At 52.4% G+C, this 27,322-nt stretch overlaps 1 protein-coding gene across 1 annotated transcript in view; it reads right to left on the bottom strand.

The window, feature by feature from the left end:
- The window catches only part of LOC144724931 (laminin subunit alpha-5-like), a 218,783-nt gene extending 192,456 nt beyond the window's left edge, over positions 1-26,327 (bottom strand). Inside the window, 2 exon segments of the mRNA XM_078604249.1 lie at positions 25,856-25,966; positions 25,968-26,327. Of these exon segments, the coding sequence (XP_078460375.1) occupies positions 25,856-25,966; positions 25,968-26,225 (369 nt within the window). The 5' untranslated portion in view covers positions 26,226-26,327.
- Positions 26,328-27,322: the final 995 nt, after the last annotated feature.

Below are 27,322 nucleotides of genomic sequence, written 5' to 3'. Positions count from 1 at the left end.
CGCTCCGCGGCAGCGCGCCATGGGAGCTCGGCTGGACGACGACCGAGAGCCCAAGTCATCTCTACAATCCCCGGCAAGTCGCGGCACCTCACACGCTCGGCCTGTTTATTCGGCACACATGGGACGCCGCGTTGCGGCGGAGGAGGGCCGGTTAAGGTTCGGGGATTCGGTCCGGCGAGGGGGGTTCGGCCGGGACCAGGGAGACATTGAATGGGCGGAATTGGGGCATAGAATTGTGGCTGCTTCGGCGGGTTCGTCCGTTGTTACGGGATCTATTGATGGGGTTGAGATTAGGGTGTTAGTGGACACGGGGCCATCGGCAACTATTATATCGGACCTCATTTATAATATTCTTCCAGTCCAATGTCGTCCGCTGCTTCCAGTGGATGTGCCATTTTACGCCGCTAATGGGGGATCATTGGGCATTATCGGTCAGGTTAGGGCGTCCATTTGCATTGGAGATATCAAATTGTCGGGACCCGTTTTCGTTTCGTCTTCTTTGGCAGTTCCGTGTCTTTTGGGCACTGATTTTTTGGCTAAGATGCCTATTAAAATTCTTATCGATCAACGATGCATTGAACTGCCATCGGGTCGCCGGATTTCATTTTTGACGGGCCCTACTGACATTCGGACGGCGTGCGCTACGATACAAGCGGTGGCGACGCAGACCGTGCAAGTGCCCCCGGGTTCACAGATGTTGATTCCCCTCCGGTTGCGGAAACCATGGGTGAGGGAGACTTCGGGACAAAGTATGCTTTTGGGTCCTTCTAACAAGGCTGTCGGGGGTCTTGATTTATCGGTGGCTCACACTTTGGTGCGGGCTGACAGGGATCCGTTTGTGATGGTTTTGAACGCGGGGTCGCGACCTGCTGTCATTCCGCAGGGCACCGTGCTGGCACACGCGGCGCGGGTCCCTGTGGATGATGGGTTGGTTGCGCAGGTGGGCTCGAGCCCCGCGCGGAACGTTGAGCCAAGGGAAGACCTTGAGTGGGTCCATTCGCTATGCGCCGCCTCGGACGATTTGTCGGCGGCGCAGTTGGGTGCGCTGCGCGAGTTGCTCATTGAATTCTCTGATGTATTCAGTAAACATAAGTATGACATTGGGTGCACGGATTTGTTGCACCATCACATTGAAACGGGCGATGCGGCGCCGGTCAAGCTAAATCCCTTCCGACTGAGTCCCGTGGAGAAGGAACATGTTCAGTCGGCTGTTAACGAAATGCTAGAAGCCGATATTATTTCGCCCTCCTCTAGCCCGTGGGGAGCGCCTATTGTGCTGGTTAAGAAGCAGGACGGGTCCCTGCGATTCTGCGTTGATTTCCGTCGCCTGAATAAGATCTCTGTGGCTAACGCGTATCCGCTCCCCAGGATGGATGAGTCCCTCGATGCATTGTCTGGTGCGCGATATTTTTCGACTCTTGATTTGTTATCGGGGTTTTGGCAGTTGCCGCTCGACGAAGAGTCGAAACCTAAGACAGCATTTCGGACTCCAGGGGGGCTGTTCCAGTTTAACCGGTTACCCATGGGACTTCACTCCTCTCCAGCGACGTTTCAGCGACTTATGGAGCTGGTTTTGTCGGGCTTGCAGTGGGATACATGCTTGATTTATATGGACGATGTCATTGTTTTCAGTAAAACGTTTGAAGAACACCTCCAGCGATTGAGAGGGGTGTTCTTGCGAATGCGATCGGCTAAGTTGAAATTTAAACCGGCCAAATGTCACCTCCTTCGTAGGTCGGTTAGATACTTGGGTCACATTGTCGATTCTTCGGGGATCTCCACCGATCCCGCGAAGACGGATTGTGTCGGTTCGTGGCCGACACCTACGTCCGTTTCCGACGTGCGTAGTTTCATCGGGTTTGCTTCTTATTATCGGCGGTTCGTTGAGCACTTCGCCACTATTGCAAAACCCTTGCACGCTCTAACGGCGAAGGGAGTGAAGTTCAAATGGGGACCGGAGGAGGAGGCCGCGTTTCGCTCCCTCCGGGACGCCTTGGTGGGTGCCCCACCCTTGTGTTATCCCGATTTTGCCAGTCCCTTTTTGCTGGACACGGATGCTAGCAACACGGGCATTGGGGGGGTGCTATCCCAAGTCGTTGGGGGTGTCGAAAGAGTTGTCGCCTACGGTAGTAGGGTGTTGTCTCCGGCGGAGCAGCGCTACTGCGTCACCCGTCACGAGCTGCTTGCCATTGTCTTTTTTGTGCAGCAGTTTAGGCCATATCTCTATGGTCGTCACTTTACGGTCCGAACGGACCACGCGGCGCTACAGTATTCATTGAGGGTCGCCCAGCCCTCGGGCCAGTTGTCGCGTTGGTTGGAAGTCCTCCAGGACTATCAGTTTACGACTACGTACCGTAAGGGGTTGCGACACACGAATGCCGATTGCTTGTCGCGGTTGTTGCCTTGTGATGAATGCGCGTGTTTGTCGGGATCGGCGCGCTGTAAACCGACGCTTGCGGGGGAGATGGGGGCACTGGCTGCGACAGCGGGCGCACCGATCGTGGATGATTCCACTGCCTCTCAGGGTCGGGACTCGCTGCTCTCGTTGTCGCTCAGCGAATGGGGCCACCTCCAGATGGCGGACAGCTCGCTGCTAGCATTGCGCCGCAAGGTTGGGGGTCCCGAGGGGGACCAGGAGCGTACCGGCTCCTATGTACTTGAGCAGGGCATGTTATTGAGATGGGACAGTTTGTCCCGGCGGAACGCACTCGTGGTGCCTTCCGCTGTGAGGGGGAGGGTTGTCCTGGCGGCACACGAACGCCTCTTGCACTTGGGAGTTAACAAGACGCTTGCCCTGCTTCAGCGTGACTATTACTGGCCGGGAATGGGAAGTGATGTGGTAAATATTCTGAAGGGGTGCGTTGAGTGCGCCAGGCGTAAACCACCGCCCGTGGCAGCTAATCCACCGCTGCAATCTATTCAGGTCTCGCGTACCAACGAGCTCGTTGCACTCGATATTTTGGGGCCCTTCCCAGTCACGCCGAGAGGGAATAAATATTTGTTAGTGGGGGTCGAATACTTTACCCAATGGCCTATGGCGTGGCCTCTCGCTAACCAGTCGGCAGCGGCTGTGACGGATGCCTTCGTCCAGGGCTATGTCCTGGACAAGGGGGCTCCCGAACGCCTGCTGACCGACCAAGGTAAAAAATTTTCGAGTAAATTGTTGCAAGAGGTGTGCGATCTGTTGGGTACCAAGAAGGTGCGCACCTCCCCGTACCACCCGCAGACAGACGGGATGGTGGAGAGACTCCACAAAACTTTGACTTCCATGCTGTGCCAGCAGGTGTGCGAGGCACATGTAGATTGGGACCTGCAGGTCCCGGGAGTCCTTGCCGCGTATAGAATGGCCCCCCATGCAGCTACGGGGTTTTCCCCATTCTATTTGATGTACGGTCGGGAAGCTGACCCGCCAATGGAAACGCAACTTGGCCTGTCCGCTCCACGAACTAATTCTAATTTGGCAGAACATATTAAGTTCAATATTCACAAGCTGACAGAGGCGAGGGAGGCCGCACGGCTTAATTCGCGGGCTCGCCAAATTGCTAATGAACGGTTGCGGGCACGGAAGGTGTCCATGCACGAATGGAAACCAGGTGACAGGGCCTGGCTGCATTGCCCTCAGGCACCCTTGGCTACGTCGCCTAAATTGTTGAGACCGTGGAGGGGACCCGTGGAGGTCGTGCGCGTTGCACGGCCCCAGTGCGTTCAGATAAAGTGGGGAAAGCGCCGTTGGTACGTTCACCCCTCCCGACTGAAACCGTTCTCGCCTCCATATGGCCTCCCCTTGTGTCGTGATGGCCGGGCGTGTGACGTGACCGGCGACCCAGAGGGGGAAATGTCTCTGCCTGATCCACACGTATTTTCGCCTGATCTGCTCCCAGGTGTCTCGGAACTGACAGCTGCCGATCACCGGCGGCCGGATCTCCGCGGCGGGGCCGGCCCTTTCAGGCCCGTTCTGCACCGTCTGGAGCAGCCGGAACCGCCGGACGGTCGTCAGTGTCCCGCCCCATACGACGGACCAGCCAGACGGACTCGCGCCAGGTCGTGCTACTTTGCATGACCTGCCTCGTGAGGAGTCGGGGCAGTTGGAGCGCCTCGTCACTGCGTGTAGTCGCAGGGACGTGGGGCGCGTTCGTTTTTTGGAATTTGCTTGTATCGTGTTATTGTTGACTTTTCGTGTTCATTGTCAATCTGTACATAGTTATTCTTGTTGTTGTTGTTGTTATGTTACGGGGCACACTGGGGGGGTTACGGGTTTTTTTTTGTTGGTTGTCGTCTTATCGTTGCGGTTGGTTGTTGTTAGCAGCCGGGCCGGCTGCGAGCTATGTGGGAGGGGGTGATGTAGTGGTGATACGCGCTGGGTGTATACGTCGTGTGCCAGCGCGTATGTACGGGTGTGTGTGTGGTGACGCGCGCTGACGGGGAGGAGCAGGCGTCAGTGCGCGGGTGGGGGTAGTGCTGCTGATTGGCTGTGTGCCGGTGACGCGCTGAGAGGGAGTGATCGGGTGGCAGCGCGGTGTGATTGGTCGGGGAGTGGAAACACGCGCTGGGCGGAAACGGATCGTAGAGATAGCGCGTGGTGATTGGGTAACTGAGGAGCGGTGCCGACGTTGAGGTCCGCATCCGCTCCGTCTCCCGGGAAGAAGAGATATATAAGGTGATGCACAGAGGAGTAGGGGGGCAGAAGTGGAACCATCTAAGAATGAAGACGAAGGTGCAGAGATAGAGCCCGGAGAGGAAAGTAAAGGAGAGTAATGGAGAGTAGAGGAGAGTAAGGTATAGTGTGTAGCCAGAGAGAGAGAACGGTCTACACGAGCTGAGTAATGTATAGTGTGTAGCCAGAGAGAGAGAACGGTCTACACGAGCTGAGTAATGTATAGTGTGTAGCCAGAGAGAGAGAAAGGTCTACACGAGCTGAGCGATGTATAGTGTGTAGCCAGAGAGAGAGAGAAAGGTCTACACGAGCTGAGCGATGTATAGTGTGTAGCCAGAGAGAGAGAAAGGTCTACACGAGCCGAGTATGCATACGGTGTAGCCAGAGAGAGAGAAAGGTCTACACGAGCCGAGTATGCATACGGTGTAGCCAGAGAGAGATGCAAAGTCTACACGAGGCGAGTGGAGAGTGTAGCAGAGGCGCAGAGTCTACACGAGACGAGAGAAGAGTGTAGCCGAGGCGCGGAGTCTACACGAGGCACAAAGAGCCAGCAGCACAGAATCTAAGAGAGTCGAGAGAAGCGTAGGGCGGAGAGAAGAGGTCACGAGTTGTACCGTTGTATGGTGACCGCATTGTGAAGAAGAGAGGCCACGCGTTGTATCGTTACAAGTCAAGATTTAATAAAAGAAGTGTGTTCCCGTCAAGGAGTTTCCTGCCGTCATTTTCCAATACTTCACATATATGTGTGTGGGGAGCGGTAGTGTAGCGGTTAGCGCTACGCTGCGCTACAAACCCAGCGACCCGAGTTCGATTCCCGCTCACGGCCACCACTGGTGACGTTTAGCTCAACTGGTCTTGGGCCTCAAATGAGTACCTGGTGCGGTGTGTAACCACCGCCACTTGGGAGACAAAAGCGGCCGGGCGTGGTTGCTGGCCACCCCCCCCCCCCCGTACCGTTTTCTTCATAGGTGCTCGCTAACAGCGCTTACCCCAACAGTCTGTTCAGGCTAACACTCAGTATTCTGTGCTACCGCTGTGATTGCGCGTTCTACGTTATGCCCCCTCCGATAGAGGCGCGTGCGGTGGATTTGAGAGGCACATGCGGCTTGGGAGACGCAGGTTGACCACCGCTCAACTCTCGATCAACACTGTGTGGTGCTCTGCAGTAACGGTACCAGACCTCTGAACAAATAAATTCCTGCCACCCGAACAGAGGTGCCGGGTTAAAACCAGGCATGTGGCGACCTTGGCTTGGACCACCGAGTCTCATGGCGAGCAACCAGAGCGTTTAAAGAAGTTAAAAGAGTGCCTGCCACGGCATACGGATCAGAAAAAAGTGGCATCCACGGAAGGCAGCACGGCAAGTAGGTGTGTGGATTTCATTGTGGCAGTAGCCCGTCGCATTGAGGGGGTTTTCTTTGGGTGTCACGGATCCCCTCCCACGTGCGACGTTAATAAAAAATGAGCTGGCTTCATAACCTAAAGCGGGGCCCCCTTCTGAGAGTCAACCCATAGACCGCGGTTAATGCTCGGGCTGATGTTTGCCCAAGGCCGATGAAGGGCTAGATAATTGATCGCCTGTAACAAAAAATAATATTTTTGAAATCTCTATCGCGCAATGTCTCATCAATTCCTAAAGACTTGCACACGAAGGGCTCTGCTTAGCGTTCCGAGGCACAACGTCTTCTTGGGTATTTTATTTTTTGCTGTGTGTGGGAGGAAACTGGTGGGGGGGGGGCAGTTAGCAAAACCCACACACTCGAGATTAAACGGCTCCCACACTCTGCGACGAGACATCAGCAAAAAGCTCCTCGCTCAACTGAGTCCCACAACCGCCTTGCTGCCCCCACTGTAAGCGTCTCCACCCGCCCCGCCTCCAATTCAATGGCCAGTCCACAGTCGATTTCAACGGCGTTAAGAGCTGCATTAGAAGGGCATATGAAGGGCATAGGGCCCCTGCAAATTATCCACCCGGAGGAGAACCTGCCCCGCGCACTGTGTTGGTGGAATGGGCGATAGCACAAAAAACATTAATGACACTGCAGTCTGTAATGCGCGCACAATATTTTGGAGGCAGAAATGATCGAATCTGGGGCGCGGGGCCAAGCTCAGTGTCACTGGGAAGCCAAGCGGGAGATGCGGGGCCTTTGAGAGTCTCTTCAAAGTCAACGTGGATTGAACGCTGCTGCTGCTGCTGCGAATGTACAGCAGCGGGACGTACATACGTATGTATGTTGAACTTCTTTCGCACCATACATAGCCAACAGCGCGAATCGGGAGGTGCGGTGGAAGGACAACAAACTAAACACAAAAGGCAGTTCTAAAGGAATGAGTTTTCAATCTCGATGATGATTTAAGAGTGAATAGCTCTCAGTGACTTCCGCATATCGGAAGGAAGAGCGTTCCAGACGGCCGCAGAAGCGCACGTGAAAGCGCGCGATGCAGTGACCGTCTTTGTTCGATGATTAGCCATAAGTCACTGCGAGGATGACCGAGGAAGTGAGATTTCATACCGACTCTTCAGAACAGCGAGTGCGCTTGGGCAGGAGACGCATATTCATGTGCAGGGCACGTAAAGCTCACGTGGGACGCAAATCGCCATCGCATTCCGAACTTGCAGTGCAGAGAAATAATCTCGTGCAAGCCACAGTCTCGACATTTCCAAATTGAGCATTAATTTGATGCAGAAGACCCGTGCGGAGCACTCATCAAAACTCAGATGATCACGTCGGAATCTGAGGACTGCCCGTGCCAAATCCACTCCAGCATTCACCTCGCGTGATGACTCCACATTTTTTTACTGAGTTGTTCCTCTTCATCTCAATTGTGCCGGAGGTGTCATATCACGAGGTGAAGCATCTATTCCGATCTTTCACCGAGCTTTATGCAAGCCCTTCTAGTTCAGAGCACGGGCCAGAGAAGTGGAGATCACAACAAAGCCTTCAAGTGTCCTCCAATCCACGCAGTGTCAGGGCAGCACTTTCCCAAATGCTCTGACAGACAGGATTGTCCATCACATGACAGTCAACCGATATTTTTAATTCTCGAAATTGGAATGTTGTCAAATTAAGTCCAGAATTAAATGTAATGTCCTCTACGTATGTGTGTGTGTGTGCAGATATGGGGAGCGGTAGTGTGGTGGTGAGCGAGCTGCGCTAAGAACCCAGGCACCCGAGTTCGATTCCCAACACCAGTGACGATTATCTGAACTGGTCATGGGCCTCGCCTAGGTCCGCTCAGCCTCAAATAAGTACCTGGTGCGGTGTGTAAACATCGCCACTGGGGAGACAAAAGGGGCCGGGCATGGTGCTGGCCACCTACCCCCTCGTGTGCCATGCCGGCCTTCATAGGGGCTGCTCGCTAACAGCACTTGCCCCAACAGTCTGTTGAGGCTACACGGGGAGAGGGGGGCATCTTTGTGTTTTTTTCGTGTGCAGACATTGACCAGGCTGAGACCACGGTTCGATCACGGGCGGCCGCGCTCCGGATTGGATCCCACGATCACAGCCGCGCCGTGCCGCCTCAGCGCTCTCGCCTCCGAGGCACCCGGGTCCTCCTCCGCTCCGACATCGTCGCTCTGATATTAATACACCGCTACGCGTGGAAGGGGGTCGCTTGTACACGTTTTTGTCCGAACCCATATTGTGACCATTTAATTCATGAACGCAACTATATATGCAGCCATCAAGGTGATGAACGCACCGCGATACAAATCCGATTGCCGGTGCTTATCGGTACCCGTATTTAGTCTGTACCTCATACACGGTCGGTGAGCCTAAAAATAAAACGTGGCACGTCTTTTAAAATTCGTTTTGGTATCAGGAACAATCATCAGCACTGCTGGGCGGACAAAGGTGACAAGACGCCATGGAGCCAGCAAAGACAAAGATCTCAGGTTTTCACTCAGACACCTGTGACTCAAACCGGCTTCCCATGCACAGCAACCAGATAACGTCTTGCGATGTGCTCACATTTAAAACGTCATTACAATTGGATTGAGTAGACATTTATCAACAATGCGAGTTTATCAGAGAGATTTTTCAGAACGAGCTATTCGCTAATCGGCACAGCTGAAGAAAAGTGCCGTGTGGAGGTAAGAGGTACGCTTGGTAGAGGCACGATAGCCCCTTGCAGGACACCACGACAAAATCCTATGATGATGCCACGGTGGCGATATGTTAACTACCTCGCCTGGTATGCAGGAGGTCGTGGGTTAGATCCCGACCCTGATGCCTGCTGTATATTTCCATGTCTCTCTCCCCATGGTCATGTGGATTTTTCTCCGGTTTTTCCCTCCACATTTAGAAACATGCTTCGTTGAGTTACCATTTATAGCCAGATAGCTCCTGAAATAGAGCTATATATCTCAATGGGCTTGACCTGGTAAAAAAAAGATGGCTTAGTTTTAGTTTAATCAAGATCATGAAGCTGTCCATTGATGCCACCGCACCTGATGCGGCTGCTATGGCGGTGGTGGGTGGGTAGCGTGCCTCGCCATGCCTCGTGAACGTTCGTACTTTGATACTGGCAAAAAGGTCCCATTTTGTTGCTGCTCACCCCGAGCTATCAATGCCCTGAGAATGGCATTGTCCTTGCGCTGTTCGCATTTTGGCATCCTCTGGTCTGACACTGGTGGTGAGACTAAACACTAAAGAAGGCTGTCTCTGGTGTAGGCCAATCCGTTTCAAAGACAATGCATATATTATCAGAGTATCCATAATATAGGTCATTTTGGGTTAGATCACGTTAATATAAATGCGTCATTAAACCCGACACAACCGACAGCCAATTGGTAAGGTTTGTCACGTAAACAGAACGTGCCAATTTATTACTAGTACAGCACACACCGGTGTGTTGGAGAGCCAAGCCACAACAGTTACAATCTGAGTACGACGTTTCTAATGCTTATGGGTTAGATTGAACCTCACAGGCTCATCACCGAAACCTCCATGTCCTACCGCGGAAGCTAACAGAACACGCAGGCTAAGGTGTATATGTGTATATAAATATATAGCGTAACTGGTGAACAATACAACGAGTGAATGTTTTTTTACGAACCCTCGAGTGTAATTGTCACACAGCTGGGTGTGGCGGAACGTGCCAGAGATCCGCACTTCACAGGCAGGGTTGATGGATCACGTAGAGATCTGTGCGTGTGAAACTCCAAACCCGCTGGTGGCCAGGAGATGTACGTATGCACGTTGATCTTCTTTCGCGCCGTACGTAGCCAAACCGTGCTGATCAGAGATGGGTGCGCAGCGAGCGTGCCTATGGCCCACCCATGCCGTCTTCGAGTGTTATCGGTTTGAGCGTTAATCTACAGGTACTCTGATCTCCACCCACGTATGGCAAAAAAAAAGTGAAAAATTCAGTCAGTAAATAGGCCAGACCACTCCGCCCACACCACCACCGCTGCGGGACTTCTAAAAAAAAATCAATCGCTCTCGTGAACTATTGCAAGTTAATGAAATAAATGCGTGGCTTGGAGGAAAAGCCACAAGTTTAGTTTAGACACGGACACAGGCGGAGGCCGGCCCGGGTGGGCGGTGTATCGCGCTCGGAATGTTTCCGCCGCGGACTACCACGGTGACTTCACGGCGCCGGCGATAGCGGGAGAATGTACAACAACCACAACCACCACCACAACCACCACCACCACCACCACCACCGGGACGGGCATGCACAACCGCACCTGTGGAGCAACACACACGCGCGCTCACGAGAACCTTCAAGATAAATGTTCCAGTGAAACTGTCGCGCTTTATTAACCTCTGCATATCGAACGGTCACTCCTCTTGCACCTACGTGTTGGAATGGGTATTAGTGAAGTCAAGCTCAATTCCTACCCAAATTAATTTTAAAACTAAAATTAAACTATTTTTTATGATATCAGGTATGGCCCACGAAGCTATACAGCTCTTTTTCAGAAGCGATCGAGCCACAAATGATAGCTCAACGAAGTGGCTTATCATGTGGAAATTTAAACACGTGTCGATTCTAACTGTGGAGGGACAAACCGGAAGACTTATCTATGCAACCACGGGGAGAACACGCAAACTCCAAATCTACAGGGGTCGGGATCGAGCCCACGACCTCCCGTATACCAGGCGAGGGAGTTAACATCTTGCCACCGTGGTTGTGAGAGGACACCCAAGAGAGGACGTCCACCGGGAGAGACGGAGCACCGAAAGCAGCTCACGTGCAGGCCCTGGGTGCGTTGCCACGTTGCAGAACCATGAAAGATGGCCAACGGCTTGGGAAGGGCCTTCATCTAGCAGTGGACAGATCATGACTGACGACGATAAATGAATGAACGCCTGGGCAGTTACAGCGATACCCTTGTGCGCTGTTCATCCCGACACGAAAGCTCAGCCGGTGCCCTCGGGCTGTCTGACCCGCATGCCAGACGCCCGCAGCAGCCGACCTGTTATGTCTGCCCGGGAGGGAAGCTCACGAATTCCAACGACAGCTCACGCGAATCAGTATCTGTCGATAGGCACAGGAAGCGGGTTGGCCACAGTCAAAACAAGGACTCCGGGGGCTTGAACAATGACACTTTAGATGGGGCTCGCGAGCCCACTGCGGCGCATTCCTGGCCCGAGCCAAGTCGGCGCACGGGCCGACCGTTCTGACCCCCCGCACCTCTTTTCCACTGGCACATCCGAGCTGTGCCAGCACAGGGACCACCGAGTGGCACTCCACTGGTTACTTGTCGTGCCGAGCTAGCACCAGGCGGCGATACGCGGGGGTCACAAGACGTCAGAATCTGGGCTGGGGTTGAGCGGGAGACGGACGCTTGTGTTGCGCCAGAAACGTCGTGATTCATTATTTTATTTTCTACCTACGTGACTTTACCGAAAGAACCAAAGAGTATGGATTCCTGCAGTCACGAAAGCTTCAAATTAAGAGCCAACAAATTGTTTGTCCAGTCTCGGCATGCAAACAACACCCGAGAACGTAAAGCCAACCTCAAAGACTCGCGCAAAATTTACCGCCCGCAACTGCTCACAACGAAGCTTGCCTTCGAGGGCCTTTGTTGGGGCACGCAAGACGTGAACGCGGACATCGTTGGAAACCCATCTCCACGCACGGATTATCAACGGAGATATAGCGGCGCTCACCCAATCAGCATTTCAAACGCTACTTTCCTGAAAAGCCAATTTTTTGTGTGCGCCCGAGAAACCCGATTTTCTGGTCGTTGGTGCCGAAGCGGTCTTCTCGAATTGTTGCAAAGAATGTTTCGCGGGTAATGTAGCGTGCGGACGCTGTCCAAAAGAGATAGGGGGAAGACACACGCACGCACACGCACACACACGCAAAAAAAACCCACCCAAAATAAGAGTATCGCATGGCGAGACAACGCTGCGATGATCGCAGTCAGGCTTGCAGAATGGGCACGCAGATCTCCTCCGACTCGACACCAACTTGGCCCCGGCCAGCTCGGATGGCCGCACACGTCAAGCACGGTGTCTCTCAAGCGTAACTAACGGAGTCGCGCTCAGCAGGTGAATTGCACGCGGCAACACGGACCGTGGCGTTGAATTCCTATTCGACTTAATTTGTCATCTCTCGGTAAACAAAAAAAACCCACACCCATTATTTTACAGCCATCCATTTGTCAAATCGCCGCCGTGGCGGTCATCCGGGGGGTGTGGGGGGTGTTGGCCGTGCTTCACACAGCCCCCCGCCGGCTTGCGACGGAGGAAAAGCGGCCCAGGCGCGGGTTCGGACATCGTTCGCCTCTCGCGTCTCATCAGAGTCGCCTCGCCGGGTGCATGTGCGCGGTGTGCGCTCTAAGCCAGGGGTCCCCTCAACCCCCGAGCCGCGGACCGGTACCGGTCCGTGGCCTGTTAGGAACCGGGCCGCACAGCAGCAAGAGGTGAGAGCGGTGAGTCCGCGCGTGGCCCGCCCCCATTGTTTTATTATTTACCACTTCCATCCGCGCCTCTTTCCCGCCCTGCGCACTTGTCTCAGTCACAGTTTTGGTGAGCCCACAAGCTCTAACCCCTAGTAGCCACAATGAGTAAAAAAACAAACGTCGCTGGAGAAGCTTCTTTGAAAAGGGGGAAAAAACCCAATGATGAACCCCCACCTCCCTGGTCCGTGAAAAAATTGTCTTCCACGAAACTGGTCCCTGGTTCCAAAAAGGTTGGGGACCGTTGATCCTAAACTACTGCACAGCCGCTCGTGTCCCAGCAGCAGCAGTAGCAGCAGGCGCTCTCTGTCAACAGCAGAAGGGCCCAAGGTGGACGACTCGCACGCTCGCTCGTGCATCGCGGGGTGGACAGACGAGCGAGGGTGGGGAGCGGTGCCGGAGCGGTCGGCGCTACGATACCCGGGTGACCCGAGTTCGACTCCTCCTCCCGCTCATGGCCGTGACCAGTGGCGGTTGTCTGAACCGGTCCTGGGCCTCCCCTAGGTCGGCTCGGCCTCAGATGAGTACCCGGTGCGGTGTGCAAACATCGCCGCTCGGGAGACAAAGGCGGCCGGGCACGGTGCTTGCCACCCTCACCCCCCTTGCGTGCTTTGTCAGCCTTCATAGGCGCCACTGGCTAACAGCGCATGCCCCAGGAGTGCCCTCCCTTTGTCTTTGGACAAACGAGCAACACTCTGCGGGGAACTCAACGGCGGTTTTACAATGGGCTGACTCAGCCCCCTGCCATAGGAATGTGGAATTTACACATACTGGCTCAGGGCTGTGAACGGGATATGAGCTTCTCGTTGGGCTATCATTTGTGGCCGGGTCGCTTCTTAAAAAGCTGCAAAGCTCAGTGGGCCTTATTACCTGGTAAAATAAAAATATATAGTTTTTAGTTTATTTTAATGGCCACTGTTATTGAACGAATGTGTTGAGTGTTTTGTTAATTGTGCTTTTGGACCACTGCCAAAGCAGTGGAAACAGGATAAAATCGTGAGTTTTATTTCTGATCACCAGATACAGTCAATTGCGACAGTGGGCAGTGCGTCAAACTGCTTTGTTGCACTGCACTTCTGCGCTCCCCACCTTCACAAACTCGCACGGACCGGCCAATGGAGAAGCACGGTCGGGTATAACTGCCCTGCACTCCGTGGGGATGCCCTCATCCAGCAGTGGATTGACATAAGGGGGGACCTCGCACGCGTGTCCACTCACCTGTTACTTAATCTGAGAAATTCCAGCGATAAAATCAGGCGAGACCGCGAGCGTGCAACCCATGAGACGTGCGTACGCCGTGCCAAGCGGGGGGACACTGCCGCCGGTGTTACAGAAATAATTGCCGTACGCGATCCAAAATGACAGCAATTGCAAAGATTGGCATTTGAAGTCGCCTGAACTTTAAATCGCGCGTAAGCTGAGACAGCCTTACCGCGTCTCGCGATCGGGGACGTCGGGCGAAATTGGGCGCTTCCAATTTTTCCGGGGTGAAGACCCACGCTCAATTGGTGGAGGCTAACACTCGCACACAGTGAAGTCGGCAACCGATTTGGAGGTGTACCGCCTCTAATGGGTAGCACCTTATTCTTTGGGTCTTTCGGTAAAGTCACGTAGATCGGTTCATATTAATAATTTGATTAATTTGAACCTATCTACGTGACTTTACCGAAAGACCCAAATAATATAGATTCCTGCAGTCACGAAAGCTTTAAGTCAAGGGTAGCACCTTTCCCGCACCTCCGATTTGCACGGTTGGCCACGTGCGGCGCCAAAGAACTTCAACGTGCGTTGCATACGTACACCTCTTTGCCCGCAGGTTAGCGCCTCGTGCAGCTCCATCTCCCGACGGCCCACCAACCCCTGCCTTCGAGCGAAGCGGATGAGAGTCGCGCGTGCCACCAAACCAGGCCTGACATTGTGCGGGACAAAGATCTTCGCGGAGCGCGAGCAAAGCGACGGACTGAAGGGCCGGACGAGAGAGCGTGTTCGAGTGCCGTTCTGGGAGAAGATGAAATCAACTGTGCTCGATCGCGACGAGAAACAATCCGCGGGTCTCCAAGCTTTTCACCAATGTGCCGCGGTGATCGTTAGCAAACGAAATGTAATGGAACGTGTCAAAAGGGTGCAAATACGCGTGGGGGAATTTTTCCTTTGCTCGGAATCACTCTCGAGGAGCGTGAGGAGGAAGCGCGTGCTACGAGAGGGAGCGCGCTCAGGCCAAAGACGTCGTGTCGCCCGTCAAGACGCCAGCCAGCTGGGGGACGGGCACGAACGGAGGAGACGCGCCCACGGAGGGTGTCCGTCCATCGCGGATGCGGAGCCGTGGAGCCCGTTCGTGCGCCGGTTCTCGATGCGTTGTTATATCGCGGCACCGCGAGAGAGTGGATAGATCATGGCTGACGATGATGGTGTTGTTGAAAAGTTCTTCAATAGCGCATTTGTCAAGGGTTAAGTGGTTGCATGTTTGTGTGTTGAACTTCCTTCGCACCGCACGTAGCCAACCTCGCTAATCAGAGGTGCGAGAGAGACCTGAACGAAGTCACTTTTTTCAAAATCACGTGGCACCGCACGCTCCGAATTAGAGAGCAGCTCTGTGGGCGGATGCTGACAATGTAATGGGACTGTTACATTCACGAGGCAGGGTGGAGGCACGCTCTCCCACCCACCACACAGCCCTAGCGGCCGTATGGGCTGGTCCAGCTGGCAAAATGTTGTCGTGCATTGCGGTGTTCGGGCACGACACAAAAAGATATGAACAAAAAGGTTGTGCACATTGGGACGCCAGTCATCGTATTTACCAAACGTTACGCTTGCGTTGTTTGGGAGGCCTCGCGACAAAGATCTCCTGTATAACCTTAACAGACTGTTGGGGCAAGTGCTGTTGGCAAACGCCAATTAAGGCCGGCATGACACACGAGGGGGTGGGTGGCCAGCACCAGGTCTGGCCACCTTTGTCTCCCCAGCAGTGAAGTGCGTTGAACTTCTTTCGCACCGTACATAGCCCACCGCGCTAATCGGAGGTGCGGGGGAAGGACAACAAACTAAACACAAAAAGCAGTTCTAAAGAAATGAGTTTCAATCGAGACGATTGAAAAGTGCACAACTCCAGTGGCTTCCTAATAACGGAAGGAAGAGCGTTCCAGACGGCCGCAGAAGAGCATCTAAAAGCGCGCGATGCGGTGACCGCCTTTGTTCGATGGCCAGCAGCCAAAAGTCGCTACGAGAATGACCGGAGTTTGCATAATGTTTACACACCGCACGAGGTACTCATTTGAGGCTGAGTCGACCTAGAGGAGGCCCAGAACCAGTTCAGATAATCGTCACTGGTGTTGGCCGTGAGCAGAAATCAAACTCGGGTCGCGGGGTTTGCAGCACAGCGCGCTAACCCCTGCGCCACACACAAGGGGGTGGTGTGAACCCCCGGCTGCCCTCTGTCTCTCGGCTACCCTCTGTCTCTCGGCTGCCCTCTCTGCCGGCCGGCCGGCCGACTGCCCCCTCTCTCTCTCTCCACGTCACCGCGGCTGCCCCGCCGGGGTTTAGCCGTCTGCCAGGAGGGGGCATTTCAAAGTGGCTGCGAGCAATCCCAGGAATTCCGCGACGTCTATGGAAAGGGGCGACACCGGAGCCCTTCTATGCTCTGAACTTAAACAAAAAAAATCAAGCGCACACACAACACCCGCAAACAACCCCCGCACACAACACCCGCACACACACAGGCGCATTACAAAAGGTGCAACCTGGGGCCCTTCTTGCCAGTATCAAAATATAAGAATAGGTTGTGCCCCTTCTGGAAATCAAACAGCAGGTGTTAAGATGTTAAAACACCGAACAGAAACGCAATTGTGGTGAACATGCAAACAAATGTATGCTCTGGTATGATTCCTTGCAAAAGGTTCCTGTTTGGTCTTTTAACATCTTAACACCCGTTTCATTGCCAGAAAGGGTAAAAACTATTCTTACATAAAGTGCAATATTCCCGTCACACTGCAGAACCAAGGCTGTCCCCTTCTCACGGCTTCCCACGCTTTGTCTGACTCTCAATGATAATCGTCAGGCGCGCATCTCTCTGCGAGTACTTGCGTCACCTACGCGGTGTTGAATTTGTTTTTACATGAATGTCCATCTTTCCGAGCCGTAGGTCACACATAGCAGGTGATGTGAAACTTAATCTGAACAGCCCCATTCAGGCACGTTGGTTTACTGCTCTTGAATGTGTGTGTACGTTAAAACTTATTTCGCACTGCACGTAGCCAACCGTGCTATCGGAGGTGCTCTTCACGACACAGTGAAGTCTGTCGATTAAGAGACCCAAATATCCCAACCGCACGAGACCACCAGCAGGCTGACGCACACATCTCCTTCTTCGTAGACGTGACACGTTAAAGAACAAGCCGCGACCTGTGGCTACGCGACCCAAACTATGGGCCGTGTGTAGTAAACCAGAGGTGTGGACTCGAGTCATGTGACTTGGACTCGAGTCAGACTCGAGTCATGAATTTGATGACTTGCGACTCGACTTGGACTTGCATAACAATGACTTTGTCCCACCTCTGGTAAACCACTGTGGTCTGCGCTCATTCAAGGAAGAAAACTTCACGAACCGTCTCCCCCGAGGCTCTCTCGCCATGGCCAGCAGACCGCGGCATTGGCATTTAGCTCCCGAAACCTCCGGCCAAGCGCAAGGCGAGAACAGACTGAAGTGTGGACGGACATTCATGGACAGTTTCATAAAGAGGCACTGTTCCTTTAAAACAATTTCAGTTGATTTTAATCTACCAACTAAAAATTATGGTAGTGCCAAGTTGTCCAATTCTTTAACATTTAACAACTGCCCATTGCCTTCATAGAGTAACACCAGCGCATCGGTGTCAGGCAGCACATGGTACTGAAGTTTAATGCGATTGCCCAACAAGGGAATGGTTCCTTATTGCATAACACGGCCTCGTGTTTTTTTCCTATACCAGGGCGTTGCCTAATATGGTACCATATTGAACTTATGGGTAGATGCAACGCTGATGGAGGATATGGGTTCCAATATTTGTAGTAATGAAAAATACTTTTAAATCGGACCTAGAATCCACAATCTCGGATTGACACAAATGTTTCAGATGGATCCAAAAATGTGACGTAACACCCCGTGCTTTTCCCGCCAAAAATTGCATTGCATTATTTCTGAAAACATGTCTTACATCATCTTAAATTATCTGTAACTCTATGTTCGAAATAAATTAATAGAATCATTAATACCGCATTTCCAATTGTTACATTTATAAGCAATTAATATTTATTAGAATTTTGTGAATCGGAACATATGGAATTGCTAAAATAAACCCAAAATGGGCATAGGTATCCAACAATCGTACATCAAAAACAAATGTATCTCAAACTCATCGCCGGCGTGGAACGACAGCGTATGTGATGTGGGTCAGAATGAGTGCGGCTGCGCTACGAGCCAGGCCACACGAGGTCAATTCCCACTCACGTCCAGCACCGGTGACTATTATCTGAAGCGGTCCTGGGCCTCGAGGACAGACTCAGTCTCAAATGGGTGGTTGGTGCGATGGCCACGCACCCCGCCGTGTGCCGTGCCGGCCTTCACAGGCGATCGCGAACAGCACTTGCCGCAGTCTGTTAAGGCTATACGGGGGATCTTTGTGTTTGGGTATATGTGGGTATGCGCACCTGTGTGGACGACATGCGGGTGTAGAGGCATGTTAGATTCACCCACTCGCCCCCAACCCACCGCACAGAGCGGATGAATCGTTACAATTCTGGGTAATGATTTTTTTTCTAAATAAATAAATATTCTTTGTCGTCTTATTTTACCATCACGTTGTATGAATTCCTGTTTGCTCTGTCATTTCAAACTATTTTTTTCACTCTAAACGAGCCAATCTCGAACACCAGAATATAATTTTCATGCAAATTTCACTGCGGTTGAATAACACACGGACGAATCATTGCACTTATGAGCGTTAAGAATCGATTATAATCGAGGAGTCCTAAAATAAACTATTTTTATTTTACCAGGTAGCCCATGCAGCTCTTTTCAGATGCGACCTGGCCACAATTGATAGCTCAACGAAGTGGCTTATCATGTGGAAATGGAGAGCAGCCAAATAATCTAAATCCGCGCGTTGTTACGAGCCTGCAATGCTACACAGCGGTACACGATAGGCCATGTGGTTATTTCAAGTGCTTTGTATGCATGGGGAAAACAACATTCAATGACACTGTGCGAACAGGTCACAAAGCATACTTGCTGTACTGTCTCCCACTGGGGACTTGACCCGCCTATTAGAAGAATATCTTAAGCAGGCACCCATAAACGTGTGCTCCACCAACCCAGCCCTACAATTTCCTGAATTACAAGCATGCGTCACCAGCACAGCTGGTTATGAGGCAGTACCCAGTCATGAATGTACAGAACCTCTTCAGCATCGTGCGTAGCCAACCGTGCTCATCGGAGTTGCAGGGGAAGGACAACAAACGACCCAAAAAATAAGCAATTGCTTAAGGGTCACTCGAGCAATTTTACAAAGGCTGCCAGTGAAGCTTCGGGAAATACGGTTTCAAACAGTTCAGTTCAATTTGGTTTCACATCGGATCAGAACGCTCATCGGTCCAGCTGCTTCCACGGTCTACTTAACGCACGACACTTTCAGGTGGAGTTGCCCTGCAGGGCGATCGTTAGCTGACCAGCACGCGCACCCTGTTCCTGGAAAAAAAAGGCCCGCGGCAAATGGCTCCGGTTCCCACCCTCCTGCCAATTTGTACGGCTGTCCCGTAACATCAGAATGTGACATTTTTGACATTCATCGGATACAAAACGCACGTACATATACTTGCCTTTTTTGCATTTGGTTGAAGAAATACGTTTACAAAAAGCGATAGTGCTGCAATTGTTTCATATCCAAAACGAGACGGACATACATTTAAATTCGCACGTCCTTTGCGCATGCCAAAAAGAACATTAACGTTTGGATTTATTTATTTTGTACAGAAATGCCACCGTAGTTTCTTTTTATTTTTAAAGCCCAAAGCTGCCAACCCGGCTGACAGGAGATTGCGAGTTCTTCGGCTAAAAGGAGGCTCTTCTCGAGAGCTCGCAATGATCCATCCCCAAGCAGAGGCCCGGCACCGTCGAGATTCTGGGCTCCAACATCGGGCAGCCACCGGCGGTCCAGCCCAAATCTCGCAAGCGTGGAAAGCGGGCTGTTTGAAAGCCAGCGGAGGTGGTGGCACCGTGTAACAATTTTTATTTTATTTTCACCTTCAACAAAGAAGACGTCGGGAGGTTACGAGAGAGACGAGTTGCAGCCGAGAGATGCAAATGTATGGAGATTAAAGGTTTAAAAATATATTTATTTATACTTACATGGAAATGTAGTGTGAAGCCAAATATGCGGGGCAAAAGACAAAGGTATAGATGAGAAGATTGCTCAAGACGTTTGACTACGCACGGTGCGAAAGAAGTTCAACGTACGTGCGTATGTGTACCACCGTGAAGTGAGAGATGCAGCGAGGAGACGCAGTGACAGAGGACGCGAGATCACACGAGCACAGACGCACTCGGCGTTTAGCTGGTGCACGCATAATCCAGCGATGAAATTCGGGGCCCTTGAGCCGATGAGGCCCGTAAAGCGTTTTGCTTATTCCTGCTGAGGCCTCGCACCGCCACCAGCTCTGCTCACAAGCAACTGGTGTGTGTCAGTGGTGTGTCAGTGGTGTGTCAGTGGTGTGTCGGTGGCGTGTCGGTGGTGTGTCAGTGGTGTGTCAGTGGCGTGTCGGTGATGTGTCGGTGTGTCAGTGGTGTGTCAGTGGTGTGTCGGTGTGTCAGTGGTGTGTCAGTGGTGTGTCAGTGGTGTGTCGGTGATGTGTCGGTGTGTCAGTGGCGTGTCGGTGATGTGTCGGTGTGTCAGTGGTGTGTCAGTGGTGTGTCAGTGGTGTGTCAGTGATGTGTCAGTGTGTCGGTGCGCGCAGCAGCATCCATCAGCGCCCCTTAATTCAACCTCGCGGCCACGTGGCAATGGAGTGCGATGTCACACTACGACACTCACAATCAGCCTGGGTCGCGAGTTTCAAATCCCGGTTGGGCATTGACTTAGCCCATCAACCTTTTGAGGAGGTCGATAAATTGAGGACTACTTTACAGGAAGGGAACACTGGTTGTTCTACGGATAGGAACGATCACGCTATAGGAATGCAGAATTTGAATCGTGGCTCAAGGAAGCGAGAGGAGATCAACATAACCCCGCCGATTTAGCGGGGAGACATTATTGACTTTTAATTTCACGAGGTTAAGAGCTCACTGTGACTCATTATCTCTAGTGTCAATAACACCCCGAGAAACAGCAAAAAGCGAAGTGAATGTTGCAATGGCGGGATCCTTTATTTAAAGCAGCCGCAGGTGAATTAAAAAGTCGGGGTATGGGCTCTTTTAGGAGCATAGAGTGTCTTCCTCCAGTGACGAATTCAACCACAGGGTCTTTGCTCTTCAACATTCATCTGACAGCAGGTGGCAGGCACACTTTAGTAATGCGGCACACAGGTCCATTGGGCCAGAGCAGAAATCGGTAACCATCTAATGTAACAAAACTTGATTCGCAGCGATTAATGTACGTGGCTAATGAGAGCACTTCGCTTGAGAACCACACTCGTGTAATAACGGTCACCGCGTCGTGAATGTGAATTGTTGTTGGCCACATGCGAGAACTGGAAGCCACTAAACTCGTGCCAACTCAGGTCGAACTGCCAAGTGAGATATATGGTCTGGGCTCGTGGACGATCGGCAAACGATGGGTCTGGCTCTTGGAACTGAACATCCTGGCGATAAAGCTGCCGATCACAACTCTTCAGCAGCACATGCAAGGACCCACTCCGCTATCCAGCCACCCTAATTCCTGTTCGTGGTTTGCAGTCCGTCATCGCACTGGCATTAAAGAGAAACGTAGGGCTGTAACTAGAACGTGTCCTGGTGTATAAACTACCGCAATAACATACGTGCGCACTGCACTGTATTTCCAGATTTATTAGCACACGGCAAGAACTGAATGTAAACATGTAAATGACTCGCAACTATATCTCTCTCTCCCTTACACTCGAGACCTGGCGCATACTACTTGCGTGATGCAGCCGTGCCTGGGAACTGTCAGGAGAGCCATCCACAGCCTTCGCTGCCTTACTCTGAGGCTCCTGTCCCCTCGGGCAACCAAGGAACCGCATTGCAACTGCCAAATGCGCATATCAGCGTGGAGTGAGAGAGATTCATTCATTCATTCGTCACGCATGGCCAGCGAATGACCGTTGCGTCGAACATCGTGACCTCTTATTCCGCGGTTCTTTCGGTAAAGTCACGTCGATAGGAAAAAAATTACAATAAAATAATAATAAAGTGAATAAAAATAGCACGACGTCGTTCCTGATGACGACCGCTTGTGTTGCGATCGAAACGTCGTGATATTTTTATGAACTTTATTTATATTATTCTATTGTTATTTTTCCTATCTACGTGACTTTACCGAAAGAACCATGGAACATGAATTCCTGCAGTCACGAAAGTTTTAAGTCAAAATTGCGACAGCGATCGCATCCATCGGCCTCATGCTGCCCTACACCGGCGGTCTCGAGCGATTTGGTCGATCCACGGAATTCACGGGTGAGCGACCCAGTGGGCGCGGCGCCATTAGTTCGAGGGTCGCAAGTCCTCGCTTCGAACGCCGACCGCCGACCGGAGTGATAAATTGGCCGCAAGAATTTGCGTATCGAGACGGGGGGTGGGGGGAGACGTGTCCACAAAGTGACACCACAGCCGTCTCTCCTCGAACTCATGAGCTCTCGGTCGCTGGGAGGCCAGTGGCAGATGCGACGGTGACATTTCTGACGAAGTCGAACCATCGGAGAGATGCACGCTTGGAATCGCATTACTGAATGAAAATTATTCGATCGTTTTCATGGAGCCGCCCTCCTCTACGCGGGGGCGTCTGAGAGCGATTTAAGAGCAATCGGCGACTTGCATCTCATCTCAACACATTTCAAGGGGTACCCCCAGTGGCAGCTGTTCCTGTGCGACAAGGGGTGATTTAGCGCCTTGGCCTGCAAGCGGACATTAGGCTGCCAGTAGGCGACGATGATTGCTGCCGTGTGTGATCGCAGTTGAGTAACTGAGTGGTGTAGCTTTGAATCGTGGAAAGTTGGACCGTGATACGGGCACACGAAGGCCGACCGTATTTCATGTACCCGCACGCCGACAGGTGCGTGCAGGGAGGTGCGCGTAGCCAATGCAAGGAGGTAAATCCAGGGCTTAATCCTGCTTGCAGTGGATATTCTCGGCATAAGGCACTACCACTAGAGTGGAAGGCCCACCTATCCATAACAATAGTTGCATTGTAGTGCAAATCCCTCTAATAGATAAGCACCGGTGTGTTTCCCCCTCGCAAGCGTGGGCTTTCTCCAGGTGCTCCGGTTTCCTCCCCACATGTGAACACTCATTCATTGGCCTATAACACCTCAACACGTAGAGAACTGCAGAGCTTGTGGGGGGGTCGGGGGGGGGGGCAACTGCTGGTACCGTCTCGCCGCCCGGCTGTGCAGCGCGTTACAAGTTGACGTGATTTTTATATGAATATGTAGATGGAGTATCATGGGGCCAAATTAGACAGGATGGATGTGGGGTGCTGCGGCTGAAATTCGGCATTGGGATAGGCCACACGTGATATAGCGGCGTTGTAGAACTACAACAGACTGGTACGTTTAGACAGGCACGTGTACACACACCTGTTTGTCAAACTACTGCAGGATGAGGGGGGCCTTCCCGACGCCCCTGCACGGCGTTGGGGGGGGGGGGGTTACTTGACCATACTTCACCCACACCGAAACAGGTAAAGAACATATTCTTGGTTCTTTCGGTAAAGTCACGTAGAAGGGAAATAATAACATAATAAACATAAAACAATAAAATGTTCACGACGTTTCGATTGCTTGTGTTGCAATCGAAACGTCGTGAGAATTTTATTGTTTTATTTTTATTATTTTATTATTGCCCTTCTACGTGACTTTACCAAAATAATCAAGAATATGAATCCCTGCAGTCACGAAAGCTTATAATCGAAAGGTAAATAACAGACAAGCCAAATACACGACAACAGCAAATATTTTTACACTATGGATAGATATATTTGTAGATAGGTAAATTAAGACACAGGTGTGTGTGTGAAACTGGCGTCTGTGTAGTACAGTGATATGCATGTGCACAGGTGTGTGTGTGTGTGTGGGGAGCGGTAGTGTAGCGGTTAGCGCTACGCTGCGCTACAAACCCGGCGACCCGAATTCGATTCCCGCTCACGGCCAACACCGGTGACGATTATCTGAACCGTTCCTGCGCCTCCCCTAGGTCGACTCAGCCTCAAATGAGTACCTGGTGTGGTGTGTGAACATCGCCACTGGGAGAACAAAGGCGTGGTGCTGCCCACCCACCCCCTCGTGTGCCGTGACGGCCTTCATAGGTGCTCGCTAACTGCCCTTGCCCCTACAGTCTGTCAAGGCTATACAGGGGTAGGGGGGGTATTTGTCTTTATTAATTTGCTGGCGCTTCACCCTCAAAAACTGTCTACCGAAGGCGGGAAACCCCCTACAAGCCACGCCCAGTCGGGACAATGATGATGACGATGCCACCGATGGCGTCACCAAGCTCTGCCCATTAACCTCCCGTCCAGAGGCACACGTGGTAACGGAGGCCGAGATTTTGAGTTGCAACTAATTGCAAGATTAATCGAGCGCTAATCGAACGACAGAGTGATGATGGATCGACTGCGCTTTGGTAAATCGTGCGGCATTCAGACGGGCAGGTGTGACAGGCCGCAGGTCACGTCTCGACTAGCACGTGTACGTTGGACCAACAAGAGGCACGACTTGCAGGATGCGGGTACGTTGATGCGGACAACCGACTGCTGATAAACTACAAACGGCACACGCTTCACAGAGCTATATACAGACAGGTTATAGAAATAGAGGCAGGTCTATGCATACAAAACACGGGTGCATGCGGACAGGTGTATGCATACACAAGGGTGAATACATACAACAGGTGTGTGTGTAATCGAGATTTGAGGTTTTCGTGACTGCAGGGATCCATACTCTTTGGTTCTTTCGGTAAAGTCACGTAGCTAGAAAATGAAATTAAATCACGACGTTTCGGGCGCAACACAAACGTCCGTCATCAGGTGGGACAACCACAGCAAGAATTTTTTTTTTACACTTCAGCAATTGTTCTTTTCATTGCAGTTTCATGACGAGAACAGCGAGCCTAAATATATTTTTATACACATACGTGTCAAATAAGTTACCTGGCGTATGGAAGGCGAGGACATGAAATGAAGGGGTCTACAAACATTACATTGGTGGCATACTGAGATAGTAACAGGCACGCGCTTATTGCCCGCGCTCCATCCAGTTACTGAGGGGTTGCGCAATCAGAGGGGAGGCTGAGCTCGTCGCTGCCTCACCTCTCGTCTCTCCCTGTATTTGCTGCGGAGCTCCGCAAATTTGGCGATTTTGACGATCAAAATGATTGGGATCGTACAGAAATGACATTCATAACACAGATCGGTGGACAAATCTTAATATTTATTTTATTTGATTATTCTTTTTTTTTCGTAACAGCTATTTTCATTGGAGTATGGCAGGTGCGGCTGTGCCTCCCCTCTGACCTCACGTGCCTGCTGTGTGATGATGTATCTGCGGTGAAGCGGCAGCAGCGTCTAGCGCCCTCCGCTACCAACCCGGTCACCCGAGTTCGATCCCCGCTCGCGGCCAATGTCAGGTCGACTCAGCCTTTAAAGCGACTACCACCTGGCGCTCTGCGGACACATCAGCACCGACCTTCGCAGCTGCTCCAGCAGCCTGTCTAAAGGAGGGGGTCTTTGTCTCTGCACACACAATGCAGGTGCGGTCATCCCAACTCTCACACACCGCACGTGTCGCTTCCCTCCCTACCCCCCCCTGCCCCTCTACCCCCCCTGCCCCTCTACCCCCCCCCTGCCCCTCTACCCCCCCTGCCCCTCTACCCCCCCCCTGCCCCTCTACCCCCCCCCCCGCCCCTCTACGCCCCCCCTGCCCCTCTACCCCCCCCCTGCCCCTCTACCCCCCTGCCCCTCTACCCCCCCTGCCCCTCTACCCCCCCTGCCCCTCTACCCCCCCTGCCCCCCTACCCCCTGCCCCTCTACCCCCCCTGCCCCTCTACCCCCCTGCCCCCCTACTCCCCCACGCTGCCCGCGCTCACGACCCACCTGTATGGTCTGCGCGGGGTCCCCGGCCACGGGCCCGCCCACCAGCTTGCAGTAGAGCTGCTCCCGGGGCAGCCCGCCCGCGTCGTGGCCGCACGTCGCCGTGGCCGAGATCGCGGCCCCCCTCAGCCAGGTTGAAGTAAGGGGGGTGCAGACTGTGGCCCCCCGTATCCACCACCTCCTGGTGGTGATTATGATGGTGGTGGTGTTGTTGTTGTTGCAGCAGCTGCGCTCCTCCGCAAGGCGCAGCAAAGCAGAGCAAGGCGAGGATGGTGGTGGAGATGGTGATGATGGTGGTGGTGGGGATGGCGAGCAGCAGAGAGCCGCTGCTGCTACTGCTACCCCTCGTGGTAGCGCGGGAGCGCCTGGCCATGGCAACACGCGCCGTGCCTCCTCCTCCTCTCTCCCTGCGTCTCCTCTCTCTCCGTGTCGCTCTCCGTGTCTCTCCCCCGTGTCTCCTCTACCCCCGTGTCTCTCCGTGTCTCTCCCCGTGTCTCCTCTCTCTCTCCTCCTCTCTCCCTGCGTCTCCTCTCCCCCGTGTTTCTCTCCCCGTGTCTCTCTCCCCGTGTGTCCGCCGCCTGCTCGCCACAGAGAGTGGTAATGTCCCCACCTTGCGCGCTGTGCCGGACTAGCAGCAGCAGCGCTTTAAAGTTGTCAGTGTGGAGGCGGGGGACCTGGTACGGCCCAGAGGCGGAGCAAAAGCCCTCAGTGTGTGTGTGGAGAGACCCCGCATGAGATTGCATGCTGCATGCTTTACGCATGCGGATGCGTTTGTTTCGTTATGCTACTTGCGTTAATTTGTAACTGGACTCCGCCGGGAACAACAACAGTGGCATTAAAAGGAAACAATTAATGTATATTACCAAGCCCCACTGAGCTGTATTGCCATTTTTCAGAAGCGACCTGGCCACAAATGACAGCTCATCGCGTGGATATTCAGAGCAGCAAAATACTCAAAAATTACACGTCGTTGATAAATGTGGAGGGAGAAATTCGAAGGCCTCAGAGAAAAATCCACGCGACAACGGGGAGAACACGAAAACTCCAAATATACAGCAGGCGTCAGGGTTGAACCCACGACCTTCTGCATACCAAGCCAGGTAGTTCACATCTCGCCACCGCAGGGCACTGTATAATGATATATAATATAGCTTAGCGACATTTCTGGCAATATCCCTTTTTACGTTGAATATTGTACAGTATATTTTTCACTGTCTAAATGCCGTGTAATCGACTGTAAGTGCACTCTCATCAATCTGAGACATAATCGTCTGGAGTCGACTTACGCTGCAGGGGATGTATTATACAACAATATGTTACCTTTGTGCAATATATTTTATGTCACGTGACACGGTTATTTTTTTGGTCTCCGATTTATATTTTCACAGCCCTTTTTATTTATTTATGTCATTTTGGTGACACAGATCTCTCTCTCTCTCTTGCAAGGGAGGCTCTTGTGGTCTCCTCGAT

The sequence above is a fragment of the Lampetra planeri genome, chromosome 22 (genome assembly GCF_965212315.1).
Source record: "Lampetra planeri chromosome 22, kcLamPlan1.2.h2, whole genome shotgun sequence".
Lineage (NCBI taxonomy): Eukaryota > Metazoa > Chordata > Hyperoartia > Petromyzontiformes > Petromyzontidae > Lampetra > Lampetra planeri.
Note: the sequence above shows the minus strand (reverse complement) of the source record. Positions and strands in the feature narration are given on the sequence as shown.